The 15,691-nt window shown below is 40.7% G+C and overlaps 1 protein-coding gene across 1 annotated transcript in view; it reads right to left on the reverse strand.

The window, feature by feature from the left end:
* Nucleotides 1–10,992, reverse strand: part of LOC143885899 (uncharacterized) — a 31,108-nt gene extending 20,116 nt beyond the window's left edge. The window contains exons 1-4 of the mRNA XM_077389940.1: nucleotides 9,550–10,992; nucleotides 8,946–9,462; nucleotides 8,389–8,579; nucleotides 6,167–6,393 (exon numbers count right to left, since the gene is read on the reverse strand). Coding sequence (XP_077246055.1) covers nucleotides 6,167–6,393; nucleotides 8,389–8,579; nucleotides 8,946–9,462; nucleotides 9,550–10,992 — 2,378 coding nt within the window. The remainder of the gene's footprint in view (nucleotides 1–6,166; nucleotides 6,394–8,388; nucleotides 8,580–8,945; nucleotides 9,463–9,549) is intronic.
* Nucleotides 10,993–15,691: the final 4,699 nt, after the last annotated feature.

Consider the following 15,691-nt stretch of genomic DNA (forward strand, 5'->3'; position numbering starts at 1 on the left):
CATCTGACACATTTCGGTTTTTGTATGATGGTAAAAGATGAAAAAATAAAAAAAAATGATATTATCACAATCATATTTCAGCATCAGTACTAACCCAGCTTGACACTTGATGTTTAAAGAGAAGTAAAAAAAAAAATCAAATCACTCTTATGAAAAATCTAAAAGGGAAACATGTTGACTGAAATTACGCATGTAAACCAAATATGATTATGAAAATGACAAGGTATTTATCAAATCAAGCATTCATAAAGGGACAATGCATCATATAAATGTGAAGCAATAATCATAAACCTATAAGAGCAGTTGGATAATCCAAATGGTCACGCAAATATAGTACAAAAATCCAAATGTAACCATTCCAATACACTAGTCACAATCTACCCACTCCCAACCGATTCTTGAGAACAATAGAGCTGAAGCTACATAATGTGGAAACTCATAATAGTAATTGCCATAGGTTATTAGAAAAAACTACAGGGCTGTTCATATTAAGGAATTCTTTCATAAAAAAAAATAATTCTGAAAATAAAAGCTCTGAATGGTTCATAATAACAACATCATTTGACAGAATAGGATTGATGAACTCACAACTAGATCATGATATGCACCATTTAGAAGTTCCAAACGGGTGAGCTTAAGTAGGGCATCATCTATCTCAATTACTTCAACTGATTTGGATCTTAAAGCATAGATAGCTAATTGGATTTTTATTTTTTTTTTAACTTCCATACACTCTAGAACATATTCTATGTTTTGTTAACCATTGTAACAGAACATACTTTGAATTACGTAAATAAAGGTGACAAATCATGTTTTGTATTCTTATCAACTAGTGTAACAAAATATACTGTAAATCCTCTCAATAAATGCAACAGATCATATCCTAAAATTTCATCATACTGTGCATAGAATATGCTCTAAAATTCCCTTAACAAGTATATCAAAACATGTTCTAAATTTCCTTTGAAATCATTATCTTTGCCAATTAAAAATCACTCATTTTAACAACTTAGACATACTCTCACGTAAGCTATGAAGTATTAAAAGTAAATCTGGTGTAATGTAGTAAAGAAAATTTTAGGAAAGGTTTAGAAAATATGCTCCAAAAATGTAAACATCAGCAAAAACAAACCATCACATTCAAGCATCTAGCATTTTAATCAAAACAACAAGAAATTCATGTTCATTTTTGTTGAAATGATTACTTACCTTTTCCCTCTCTGCTGATTTTAACCTTCTTTCTCTGAATCTCTGAATGAAAACGTGAGTTTGAACTTGTAGAGGCTGGCCGGAGAGGAAAATCTGACTCCTCTTTTCTAGCTTTCTAACTTCTCTCTCCTCTCTCTAATTAATCTTTTCTCCTTGTAGTAACTGAATGAGCTAAGGATGAAGTCTCTGTTTCTTTCTCTTCGAGCTTTTACTCCTTGCTTCTCAGATCTAATGAGATAAAAATGAAATCGATGGGATTTTTAGCAAAAACTGTGAAGAAAGATGTTGAAAGATTGGATCTCGGTTTTTCTCTAAGGAAAATAGCAGATTTGAAGTTTAAAGTTCTAGATCTACAGTTTAAAATTTAGGGATTTAGACTTCAAGCGATAGCAGATGATAGTTATAGCAACAGATCTGGTAAAAGTAAAGCAGGCTTTGAAGGAAGAAGATTACTCGGAATCTCTGTCGGAGATCCGACGAGATCTAACGGAGGAGGTGACTGGAAAACTAGGGTTTGAAGCTAGGATTCAAAATTTCTAGGGATTATGCAACAGAGAGGTGAAGAAGTTAACGAATAAGAAAGACAAAGTCGTAGCTGGCCGGAGTTTGGCCGGAACTAGGGTGTTGAGGGAGGAGATCAACCGGAGCTCGAATCCGCCGGTAAACTCACGGAAAAAGGATCGGAGTCTTGCCTAAGAAGGAGGAGTTTGATCAGAAAAGGATCAGATGGTGAAATATATTGCCGGAGATCCGATGGATCTGATCGGAAAATCCGATCGGAGACGAGAGAAAATCCGAATCTCTCTTTCTCCCTTTCTGCTGATTTTCTTTTCTTTTTCTGATTTTTCCTTTTTTTTTCTTTTTTTTAAATGAGGCTTAAATGGGTATATATAGGTAAATGGGGATGTTGATATCGGCACTCCATTTGATGGGCGCACAAATGTGCGATCTCAACAGGATAATTCACCCCTACTGCTGATAACTGCACTAACTTGCCTTGTCTTTTGTGCAATATCTTGGCGGATTTTTCTGGGATTTTGCAAGGGTTTTTCTGAGGTCCCAAGGCTTCCAAATATGTATATATGGGTATTTGAGGTCTTGATTTGACTCGGATTTTCCTTGAAATACATGGATTTTGGGAAAATTAAAGAAACAGTGTGGGCCACCCTCTCTTTGCACTGCACACACCATTTCAGCCTGTTTGCCAAGCAAACGAACTCCGATCTCGATGAAATTTTGCAGAGATTAAAATAAAGCCTTAATCAAGCTCAGAGTGAAGTTTGGGACCCCAATGCTGAGATTCGGATTGATTTGGCATGAGCCGGGAGGGTTTAGGGCTTAGTCAAAATGGGGTGTCTACAGATGCCCCTCTTTGGCATAGCGTGCTTGTCGCGCGAATGTCAAAGCTGAACAGACAACACATTTTGACTGGCCCAAAATGATTGGAGAGAAAAAAGAATGAAGAAGATGATTTTTTATTTTTATTTTTAATATTGGACTTTTGGAAGGATCAGATACCTCAGGGGTTGTGATATAGAATGGATTTTTCAGGGGTTTTAAATGGAAGAGAGGCCTCAGGGGTCTTAAATAGAAAGGTTGCCTCAGGGGTCTTGAATGGAATGGTTTTGGTATTTGTCAGATTTCTACACTCAGGACGGATGCTCTCAAAGAGAAAAGAAAATTTTTACGCTTGGAGCGAAAACTTTCAGGAAGAAAAAGGGTTCTACGCTTGGAGCGAAATGCTTTTCAAAGAGATAAATTGATTCTACGCTTGGAGCGAATGCTTTCAAGAAAAATTTGGGTTCTACGCTTGGAGCGAACTGCTTTTCAAAAAGATGAAGTGATTTTACGCTTGGAGCGAAAACTTTTCAAAGAAACAAATTGATTTTGATTTTACGCTTGGAGCGAATGATTTTAAAGAGACAAAATTGATTCTACGCTTGGAGCGAATGCTTTCAAAGAGACAAATTGGGTTCTACGCTTGGAGCGAACTGCTTTTCAAAAAGATGAAGTGATTTTTACGCTTAGAGCGAAAACTTTTCAAAGAAACAAATTGATTTTGATTTTACGCTTGGAGCGAATGCTTTCAGAAAAAATTGGCTTCTTCACTCGGGGTGAATGCTCTCAGGGAGAAAATTTAGTATTTTCACTAGGGGTGGATGCTTTCAGGGAGAAAATGGTTTCTTCACTCGGGGTGGATGCTCTCAGGGAGAATTTGATTTCTTCGAATGCTTGATTTTTTTATATATTTTTTTTTTTTACAAACTTCAATTGCGAGTAGAAACTCTGCCGAGGATAATGAGGTAAATTCTCAATGAAATGATGAGAAAGATTCTCAGCTGAATGACGAGACAAACCTTTAAAGGAATTGTCGAGACAGACTCTCAAAGGAATTTGATTGAGGAGCTGTATTCAAAGACCGTGTTCAAACTCCTCTTATCTTCATTTGTTGAGAATAATCATCTCAATCAATACTCATTTGATATCTTTTATGACCTGGTTGCTCAGGGCATAAAAAGATGCCCCTAGTATTATTATACTTCCATGACAAATTCATAAGAGAGCAAAACATAGGGAAAAAGGCTGAAATGCTTTCACTTCTTGAATATTTGAGGTTACAAAGCTTTCAGGTTTACAACAGACTGCATCTGCCTAATAACCGCCTTGCATTTCTGATGATCTCTGCCATTCATATGGGCTTGAAAGCCTGCCAGATGAACTTGAGAATCTACCATCTTCTGAACTTAACTCTGCTGCGCATCACTCTTGAGGGGATACAAATTCATCATTTTTTTCATCACCCCAGCCTTGGGAGGAATATTAACCACACAGGACTCTGGAATTTGAACTTGACTCGACATAGAAAAAAGACTTGGACAACCAGCCAATGAGGACTTAAACTCTAAGAGAGACTGGGCCTGCTTCTTAGTCTGATAAGTATTTTTAAAATGGTACAGTCTACCACTCTTAAAATCTTTTGAAAACCGTATTTAAAGGTGTTTCATTCCTTTTTCCGGTATTTCCATCATGGTTATTATTCCCTTAGATTGCTTAGTCTTAACCCCCTTAGCCTTGAGAGTGTCAGAAGGATTTTCGTCGGTGCTTACTCAGACTTTGAAGTAGTGCCGCCGAAGAAATGAAAGTCTTGCTGGCTTTCAGAGGTTCTGTCCTTTATGAAGTCACTGCCATGACCAAATTACCTTTTCAGGTTTTCGATTTGGCGGACCGCATGCCTTAATTTTTGCCTAAGCCGCCCTTTCAGGTTTTCAGCTTAGCGGGCGAATAACCCTAACTTTTGCCTAGACCGCCCTTGCGGGTTTTCAGTCTAGCGGGTCTAAGACTCCATTATTTTTTATTTTCTTTCTGTTTCTCTACAAACCTGGGCCTAAGTACACCAGAAGGACTTTTAGGTAGGCTTGGGTTCAAACAGGTTAACATTTGATAAGTTTTCATGTATTTGACCGAATCTGGCCTTCCAGACTGCCTACGTATCCCCAAAGAAATGGAAATCAGGTCCGCGTAGTTCAGGCTCAATATCTTTTATGACGCAAGTCATAAAAGATGCCCCTGGTTTGAGTTTATCAAAGAAAGAATGTTTTCGTTTATAGGCTCAAAAGTGTTTGCAAAGGATTTTTGACTTTGAGGTAATTGGCTTTTAAGCTCTGATCGATCAAAGACGGCCTCCTGGTGTATTTAAGCATAGTACTTTTTTAGTTGGTCCAGGTTTGTAGGTTCTGTTAATTTTTCTCCATTTTCATTGAGGAGTCTCACGGCTTTTCCAGGCAGGACTTCATCAACAATGTAAGGACCAGACCAATTTGGCCTGAACTTCCCTCTGGGATCAAACACCGGTGCCCTGTAAGACTTCAAGACGAGATCTCCTGGTTTCAGGTCTCGGACCTTGACTTTCTTGTTAAAGGCTCTTTCAATTCTTCTCTGATACCCTTGGATGTGATACAAGGCTCTCAACCTCTTTTCATCAATCATCTGCAATTCCTGATGTCTGGCTTTAGCCCACTCAGACTCTGGCAGATTCGCTTCCATCATAACTCTTAGAGACGGGATTCTCATTTCAACAGGGAGGACTGCTTCCATTCCATACACCAGAGAGTACGGAGTTACACCTGTAGAGGATCTGATCGATGTCCTGTAAGCCCATAAAGCAAAAGAAAGCTTGTTTGACCAGTCCTTATAAGTCTCGGTCATCTTACTGATTATGACCTTGATGTTCTTATTCGCTGCTTCTACAGCCCCGTTCGTCTGCGGTCTGTAAGGAGATGACTTATGATGCTTGATTTTAAACTCTTCGCACAGGTGCACTACTTCTTTCTTGAAATGAGATCCATTGTCAGAAATCAACTCATGAGGTACTCCATATCTGCAAATGATGTTTGCACGGATGAACTTCGCAACTGTATTGGAAGTTATGGAAGCATATGAAGCAGCTTCTATCCACTTTGTGAAATAATCAATGGCCACCAAGATGTACTCGTGTCCACTTGACGATTTGGGATAGACTTTGCCAATGATATCAATTCCCCATACTGAGAATGGCCATGGCGAGGTCATAGAATGCAGCTCTGACGGAGGCACATGAATAAGATTCGCATAGACTTGGCATTTATGACATTTCTTCACGAATGCGAAACAATCTGTTTCCATTGAAGGCCAATAGAAACCAAGTCTAAGGATTTTCCTTGATAGCATTTTACCATTCATGTGAGGACCACAAACACCTTCATGTGTTTGTTCTATGAGCTCTGCAGCCTGATCTTCATCAACACACAGAAGCTGTATTCCATCAAACGACCTTCTGTACAACTCTTCACCACAGATGATGAAGTTGGCAGCGAACCTCTGAAGAGTTTTCCTCTCTTTGCTGGAAGCTTCAGGAGGATGCCCCTTGCCTGAAATGATATTTCGAATGTCGGTATACCATGGTTTTCCATCTGGACACCTGGCAGATATTTCAATGGCATTCACGTGTGCGGGGGCCCATTGCAACCTCACAGCTAAAGGCTGAACCTCCATTGTCGCAGAAATGTCTAACATTGATGCCAGAGTAGCTAAAGCATCGGCAAAGTGATTCCTTGTCCTTGACAGATGGGTAAAAGTGACATTCCTGAACTTACTGACCAGAGATGCCAGATAAGTATGATACGAGATCAACCTCGCCTCTTTTGTCTTCCAATCCCCATTTATTTGACAAATGATCAGGATTGAATCTCCAAATACATCGATGTCTTGAATTCGCAAAGCTAAAGCTGCCTCAAGTCCTGCGATGCATGCTTCATATTCTGCCATATTATTGGTACATTCAAACTGCAACTTGATAGATATCGGGATGTACTCCTTTTTTGGAGATACCAAAACTGCCCCTATTCCTTGACCATGATTATTGACAGCTCCGTCAAAGTACATAAGCCACTTGGAACTCGGAATCTCTTCTTCAATGTCCATAATCTCTTCATCAGGAAAATCAGCTTTTAGAAAAACATTCTCTTCAACAGGAGCATCAGCCAGCTGCTCAGCGATGACCCGTCCCTTAATTGATTTCTGAGTGACATAAGTGATGTCAAACTCAGACAATAATAGCAACCATCTGGCTGTTCTTCCAGTAAGAGCAGGTTTTTCGAACAAATATTTCAACGGATCCATCCGTGAGAGCAAAAATATCTTGTTCGACAGAAGATAATGTCTAAGCCTTTGAGTCGCCCAGACCAATGCTAAACATGTCTTTTCCAAGACAGTGTACTTGATTTCATATTCCAACATTTTCTTACTGATGTAGTAGATGGGCTTTTCTTTCTTAGACTCTGCCTCCTGCTGAGCAAGCATACAACCCATTGCTGTATCTGTGATGGATAAATACATCAACAACGGTTGACCAGGAATGACCGGGGATAAGACAGGAGGCAAAGACAAACACTGCTTGACCTTTTCAAACGCTTCCTGACATTCTTCATTCCATTTCTTGGAGGAATTCTTTTTTAATAGCTTGAAGATGGGTTCACACGTCATAGTTAAATGAGATATGAATCTCCTCAAATATTGCACTTTGCCCAGGAATCCACGAATCTGCTTTTCTGTCTTTGGTGGTTGCATTTCTTGGATAGCCTTGATTTTCTGAGGGTCCACTTCGATTCCTCTTTCACTGACCATGAATCCAAGCAACTTCCCTGACGTGACCCCAAATACACATTTATTAGGGTTCAGGCGAAGCTGAAACTTTCGGATTCGCTCAAAGAACTTTCTCAGAGCGACCGTATGCTCTGGCCGAGTCCTGCCTTTGACAATCATGTCATCTACATAGACCTCGACCTCCTTATGAATCATGTCATGAAGAAGAGTAGTCGCGGCCCTCTGATAGGTGGCACCAGCATTCTTGAGACCAAATGGCATCACTCTGTAGCAATATGTCCCCCACTGAGTAATAAATGCCGTCTTCATCATATCCTCAGGCGCCATTTTGATTTGGTTATACCCTGAGAATCCATCCATAAAGGATAAGAGTGCATGTCCAGCGGTATTGTCAACCAGGAGATCAATGTTCGGAAGCGGAAAATCATCTTTCGGACTGGCCTTGTTCAAATCTCTGAAATCGACACACATCCTGACTTTTCCATCTTTCTTGGGTACAGGTACAATATTTGCAAGCCATTCAGGGTATTCAACTACTTCGATGAATTTCACTTCGAGTAGTTTCTTAACCTCGTCATGAACTTTCAACTCCCATTCTGTTTTAAGCTTCCGGAGTTTTTGCTTCTTAGGCTTGATGCCCGGGATTAGAGGTAATTTGTGTTGGACAATGTTCTCGCTCAATCCCGGCATGTCATCGTAAGACCAAGCAAAAACCTCCTTAAACTCTTTTAGCAAGGTGATTAATTCTTCACGCTCCTCAGGAGATAAAATTTTGCCAATCCGTATTTCCCGAATTAAGGTTTCATCACCTATATTTACAGTTTCAATTTCCTCTTCAAGTGGTTTAGCTCGTCGATTCTCTTCTTGTTGAATCATATATTTGATTTCAAGGGGAGTTTCGTCGGCTACCTCATTGGATGGGGAGTCTTGATTCTTATTATTAGTTATTTGATCAGGTTTAGAAGCAGAATCAGTAGAAGAGACAAGTACAGGAATGTAAGCAAAGGAGTCTTTTATTTCATTAGAATCAATGATTACATCAGTAAAATAACCCACAGCAGGCTTTACAGACTCTGAAACAGAATGGAAAAATAAGTCGACATCAGTATCGACACAATGGGAAACATGTACAGACAAAGAATCAACGAGGACGTCCTCAAATTCGGACTCGACGCCACCAAGAATAGACTCGTCACCCACTTCAGAAGTAGACCCGACTTCTATAGTACCTGCATCAAAAGAAAAGTTAGAAATGACAGACTCTGGGACGGACTCAGGAACTGACACAAATTTTGAAACGACTGACTCTTTTGAAAGGACCGGACTATACTGAAAGAATACTTGGGGTATAACCTGTGAGGTCCAGTTATCCAAAGGTCCCTCAGCTGGGGTAATGGAGCTTCTTGGGTTTATGAAGGGTGTGTCCCTTCCAATCATTGCCACAACCGATGCCTCAACCTGAAACAAAGAGTCTAGGGATTCTGATTCAAAATTTTCAACCCAATCCGAGTCTTGCTTTTCTGATTCAACTGTCTTTGCAATCTGCTCAAAGAAAAAGTTCTTCGGCAGTTCATTGGTAAAAAAAATCTCTAGACCTGGCAGCTTCTTCCCAGTCTCATCATACCAAGGCTCAGAAAAACCGTAAAACGGACAATCAGCCCCTTCCCTTCTGAATCTACCATTCATGACCATGCTGAACGGTCCCATTGGAAACTCAACACCCCGGCGGCGGCATGCAGCCCATCTCAACATGTAAGCCTTCATTTCTTGGACTTCCTTTCGAGTAGGCTGATACCCTAACCCGAATAATCCATTTATTGTTTTCATTAATGGCCATTCAGTCAGGCCTTGCAGGTTTCTTCCCAGGCCAGCTCCCGGAACATAACCAAATCGTCGCATCATCCTTGCGACACTGACGTTGGTACTTGATAAAAACATGATTCCCTCTTTCATGGCTTCCGCCATAGTTATAGTAGAGACCTCTAGGGAGAATCCTGTCAAGCTGACATCTTTGACATTCTCATCAACTGATTCAGCGGTTATCTGCCCGACTTCAGGTTCTGGATCTCCTCGCACTGTGATTATTCTGTTATTCCGGATGAATCTTAATTTCTGATGTAACGTTGAAGGAATAACTCCGACCTTATGCAGCCAAGGTCGGCCCAGGAGAAGAAAGAAAGAGGTTTTGATGTCAAGCACTTGGAATTCGACTTCAAAAGTCTCTCCCCCAATCTCGACTTCTGTCGCTAGAGTCCCAATCACGCCTCTTCTAGTACCGTCATATGCTAGTATACCCTGCTCAGATGGTATGAAATCTTCTGGTCCAAACCCCAGGGTAGTGGCAGTACTCAACGGGCAAACGTTCAAAGCTGACCCATTGTCAATCAAGACTTCCGGCACTCTCTTTTTATTGCAGATTATGGTTATTCGAAGAGGGCGAACATGGTCTCTTCCTTCTGGAGGCAGGTCCTCATCAGTAAAAGACAGATCCTGGGAAACTCTTGTTGCGGCCACTAAACTGACCAGTTCATCAGGAGTAATCTCAACTGATACTTGGGATGAATTCAGCTCATGGAGCACAACCTGTCTGTGCTTCGGCGACGCCATCAGTAAACCCCAAATTGAAACATTAGCTTGGGTTTTCTTAAGCTGATTCAGCAAGTTATTATCTTCCTCTTCAACAAGTTTCTGCTTTTGCTTCTGATGGTCAACCCCTCTTGCAACCTCAGCGGGATTTTCGACTCTGAGCTCAGCTGGTTTGAAGACTCGTCCACCACGTGTGACATGGCGGAGCTCATCACATTGATCATCCAGCAGTGATAAATCTTCATCTTCTAGCCTTAAAACATAGGGGATTCTTTCGTTGTTCTCTTCTTCATGTCTGAGGACATATGAACATTCAGCTGGTTCTGCAAATCCCTCAGCCCGAGCAGACAATACATAAGGCTTCTCATTTTCTGTATCACTGTCTCCCTCTTCCCATCTCAGCACGTACGGCTCCTCGGAGATTACTGAGCAAATACGGGAGTAGTCTAAAACAACTTCCTCTGTAAGGATTGCATAAACATTTGGTGGAGGGGTTGCATGTGTCGGCAAAGGATTGCGAGTGACATTAGGAGTTTCAACAGAAATTTTCTTTGCCTCAATCATATCTTGGATCTTATGCTTTAAGGCCATACATCTATCAGTCAGATGTCCGACACCCTGATGATATTCGCAGTAGTAATCCTTCCTCCAATACCTCGGGAGAGGATTCGGAGCTTCCCTAGGCTCTAACAGCTCAATCTTCTTGTCTCTCAACAGCTTCTTCAATGCTACTGACAAGGAATACGGCAAAGGATCAAATCGTCTTGGCTCTTTCCTCTCTGGGCGACCTTCGCCAAAATTTACTCTCCGTGCTGGCGGGGCAGTATTCATATTGTGAACCTCTTTAGGTGCAACTATAGGTCTTTTTCCTTCTCTTGAATCAGAAGGAACTCTCGATCTCAAACCCTTAGACAGTGCATCTTCTATTTGGGTTCCCGTCTTAATGAGATGATTGAAATCAAGAAAGTACTGGATGGCCATGTGGTGATAGTATTGTGGAGACAGATTCTTCACAACAATTTTGATTTGCTCCTCATCTGGCAGACGATGAGTCATCTGCGCGGCTTTCCTTCTCCATCTGCGGATGAAGGAAGTGAAGGTTTCATTGTGGCCCTGCTTCAAAGCCTTCAGATCTCTTTTGGTTACGTCGATCCCCTCCTCCATGGAGAACTGCTCGACGAACCTATTGGCGATGTCTTCTAGAGTTCTGATTTCTTCGGTCTTTAAACTCAAAAACCACTTCTTGGCGGTTCCAACGAGTGATCGGGGAAATAAAAGAGCAACCTGCTCCGGAGACAAACCATGCTGCTGAAGAAGCGGAATGACAGACATTAAATGGCTTCTAGGACAACCTGTCCCATCATACTTATCCATATCTGGCACTTTGAATCTAGGAGGCAGTGTGACTCCTGGATATATCATAAAATCGGCCATGTTCAACTTTTTTGGGCCCTGGAATTTTATGTTTTCCATCTCTTTAGTCAGCTTGTCTATTCTGTCTGCCATCGCTCTGCCCTCATTGTCTCTCTCCAGATGAGGGAGACAATTATGTTCTGTATACTGCTCATCCTCGATATCATCCTCAACATTCAAAACCGCAGGCCTGGCCATTGCAGGAGGTGGAGGAGGCAAAACAGAAGGGTGCTGAGCTACATGCTCTTTAGAAGTAGAACTTCTATCAGTTTTCAAACGAGCAATCTCTTCATTGATGGTGCCCAATTGTGCCAGGATAATTTTCATCATCTCATTGGTGTCAAGGGCATTATTTCCATTTTCCGCCATGGGTTCAGGTGTAGATTGGATGGGTGAAAGAATTTCCTGAAGATTAGAGAAAGGTAATGCAGGGGAAGTAAAAGAAATTGGTGAGGAAGAAAATCGACTCAGCCTGGAATCAGCGGACTGACGGGACCAGGTTGATTTTGAAACGAGGATTTTCTTAGGAGCAATGGTTGCTCAATCAAGAATCCTGTTATGGAAATATAAACACTAGATTAAAATTTTGATAATCAAGATAAACGATTCTGATCAAACAGGGATAAGAGAAACAGAAACACATTTTCATTAATAAAAATCAAATTGCTATTACAATAGATGGAAATACTAATCTCTGATCACAACTGGATAAGCAGACTAACAAAACTGGGAAATGCAGAAATCAGAATAACAAAACATGATATGGATCTTCAAGGTTCCTCAATCCGAGCTCGCCGGCTTGCGGGCTCTTCCGATATTTCTCCACGTCGGAATTTGCGAGATAAACCTAACCTCCTTTCTATATTTTTGTTTCCCCAAGCAGCCACAATGGATCGGACGAGATCAGGAGTAAGATCTTCACAAAGAGGAGGGACTATGATTCCGGGAGGACATGGAATTCCCGTAATCTGATGGAGAATTCGTATGGGTGCATAAAAAGAAGATTTCTCGATACCCATGAGGTAAACAAATGAATGTGGGTAAGTGCTAGTAAAAACATGAAAACATGAATGACTTACCCAGCGAAACTGGCTCTCCTCTACATGTTGTAACCAATTGTGCCATTCATCAATGGACTGAGGTTGGTTGGCTATTGGTTTCCATGTATGGAAATTTTTCAGGGTATACGGATTTTGTTTTTGTCGCTGAAGAATTTGAAATTTTTCACTAAGCCAGACATACAACAACTTCACACACCCACAGAAATTGTCTTTGATATTTTGGGAAACAATAAGATCTAGTCCCAAAAAGGTCTCTGCTAACATGGTAGGAATGGGATTCCTCCCTTTGTTAATTTGGTCTACCACAGTTAACAAAGTTAACGGAGCAACACGAGGGTTTTTCCGAATGACATATCGCGCAAAGACACTAAAAATCAAAGCATTGCGTCGACAACTCTGAAAACGAGAGCTAGTAGGATCGACGTTTTCAGAAAAAAGGGTGATGAGGTTTTGAACTTGCACACACGTATCCGTTAAGCATGAAAGTGCATCAACGGTTTGATTTTTGAATAGCTTGCAAAAAATGGAATGAGAGGAATCTATGTTCGAAGATTGTATCCAAAGTCCATCTGTTGGGAGCTCTAATAAAGCACACCAATCTTCGAATATAGGACAAAGCTCGAATGATCCAAATCGAAAAACATGAAGATTAGGATCCCAGGATCTAGCGGCTGCTTGGAGAAACTTCCAATTTATATCGGAAACACTCAAATGACTGAAGGCATAGATGAACCGATCAGCCATACTCCTATCCGAGGATTCTAGCGGAAGAGCCCCAATAGTCTCGCTTATCCAGCCTTTCAACAAATTATTCGCCATGATTTAACCTAAACACAAAGAATAGGATGGGATAATTAGGGAATGGAGAATAACTTGGAATAAACAAAGAATAAAGATGGACTTAACCAATAATCACAAAAAGGATATAATTGGCGACATCAAATGTTCCATTGATGATCAGAGATGATCAGAAACTCAGGGAAGAGATCACGGTCATAAAATGACAAAAGTAGATCATAGACCGGATCTAAATCTGAAAGGTGGACGACAAAAATGTACGATCAAGAAGATCAATAATGATAGACTATGGTCATAGAGACAGCAGACAAGCTATCGACCATATCTAAGACAGGACGAACAATAATCTGAGTAATACAACAAAAGAATGGATAAATGAGGTTTGCATTTGAAGGATGAAAACAGGTAATATTTATCATCACTGGGTCAAGGAATAAACCATAGCTATGAGTGTGACAGGTAGAAGCCACTAGCTAGGTTTAGATCTGGAAAATGAATATACACGATTGATTGATTCAAGCTAGGAATCTCTACTAGAAAGTAGGTCCTAAACTTATAATCAAAAGATATATGGACAAAATCTCCATGACTAGAGCAAAAGATAGGCCACGACCATGAGAGGGCAAGTAAAAGCCACTGGTCGGGTCTAGATCCGAAGAACGGACTGATATGACTAATTTGATTAGATAAGGAAGCCTCACTAATGAGTAGGCTCTAATCTGATAATCAAAATATAGATATATACATATATATCCTAACCAGGGGCACCAGCCCTAAAAGATGATCCCATAGAGTCAAGAAGCTTGACTCAAGACAGACATGTGAGTGTATTAGGACTGCGTCTGTAGCCACATAAGGTGAACTGCAATAATCTATGGATAGAACATGGCTCCTAAATCTAAGCTCCAACATGTGTAAGTAACACATGTTCGTCCTTATATGAATGCAATATATATATAAGCACATGCAGATCCTAATTGGGTTTTACTAAATCAACATATATATCCATGTACATAATATATGTAAAATGAAAGTAGAGCTCCGGACTCAATAAGGTACTATGCATATGATCCATACTTTAAGTATATAACACAAGTACACCGAGTGTTATATACAGTATGCTTCATTGCTCACTGGCTGCTGTAAACACAAGTACACCGAGTGTTTACGACTGCAGCACTGGCGCATAGCTTGGTAATAGATACAACAGCACCATCTGGATAGTGATATCCCATGAGGTACGCATTATATCTATCCCGTGGAGCCAATAATAAGAAAATCAATAAAAGAAAATAAAGAACAAAATGATGTATGCTGTGCAATGTGTGAATCCCTTGTTTTAAACACCTATCTGGTGCCCCTGGATTCTAAGCGATTAAATTCCCATTTATAATGATTTTAGCTCAAAATTATTCAAAATTAGCAACAAATGGCATTTTAACAGAGTTAGGCAATGTTCCAAGAATTTCCCCAGCAGAGTCGCCAGCCTGTGGACCCCGATCCGAGAGAGTCCGCGGTGAGGGACGTGTGCCCCCACGCACTAACAGTCTCTATGGATCATCCACGTGAATGGAGAGCTCTACCAAGGAACTCTCGAAAGAAAATGCCTCTCACAGCATGAGTGGCAATACAAAGGTGAGATACCTCTCGATTCGGGGACTAGCCCAGATTCGAGGCGTACCTTAAACAAAGAAGAGTCGCCATCCAAGGAAAAAGGCAAATGGGCCCTGGATCCCATACTATGCTCTGTTGCAACGGATAACCAGAGATATAAAATAAGGTTCGTGCCTGGTTACGAATTCGGAAGGTCTAAAGAGCACCTCATCCGCCCAAGTGCAAACACCTGGTCTCTTATGCCATTTACTTAATAATTTTGAAGAGCTTTGGGCGAAAATCATATGGAATGGGAATGAATATCTCCGAGAAGACGTCTATCTAATCATGCATGTCTCGGAGATGAAATCAAAGGCACACAAGATAAAATAAAAGAAACATGTGTCACCTGAGCATAGCTAGGTTATAAGTGACATGCCTAATGGGTGTCTAAGTTCTGATGAACAAACACATGCACGACACACCAAAAAAGTATAAGGTCTGCGCAATAAAGTAAGAAAACACTGCAAAACATAGAAAAATGACTCGATACTATACAACCCTAAGACTCTAATCTATACCTAGGCCCGAGTCTTTAGATGATCTGATGTTCATCCAAAGAAGCCTACGTATCCCCGCCTCCACGAGAATCAAGGCAACGTAGTTCTTCGCACCTATTCTAAGCTATGATGCCTAAGACATCTAGACCTCTATCCTAGACTCGATCTAAAAGACCGGACTAGTTCTTAAAGCTTCTTGTGTGATTATTTAAATTCCAACGGATTGTAGATTTTAGGACACCCTATATGCCTTAACTAAATGCAGGTTAGCCCTGAACTAATGCAGGTGGTTCCTATAATCTATGTGTAGCTAGGCTGTACGCCCTAAGG

The sequence above is a fragment of the Tasmannia lanceolata genome, unplaced genomic scaffold, assembly GCF_043159265.1.
Source record: "Tasmannia lanceolata isolate RefF3 unplaced genomic scaffold, GAP_Taslan_0.1 ptg000011l, whole genome shotgun sequence".
NCBI lineage: Eukaryota > Viridiplantae > Streptophyta > Magnoliopsida > Canellales > Winteraceae > Tasmannia > Tasmannia lanceolata.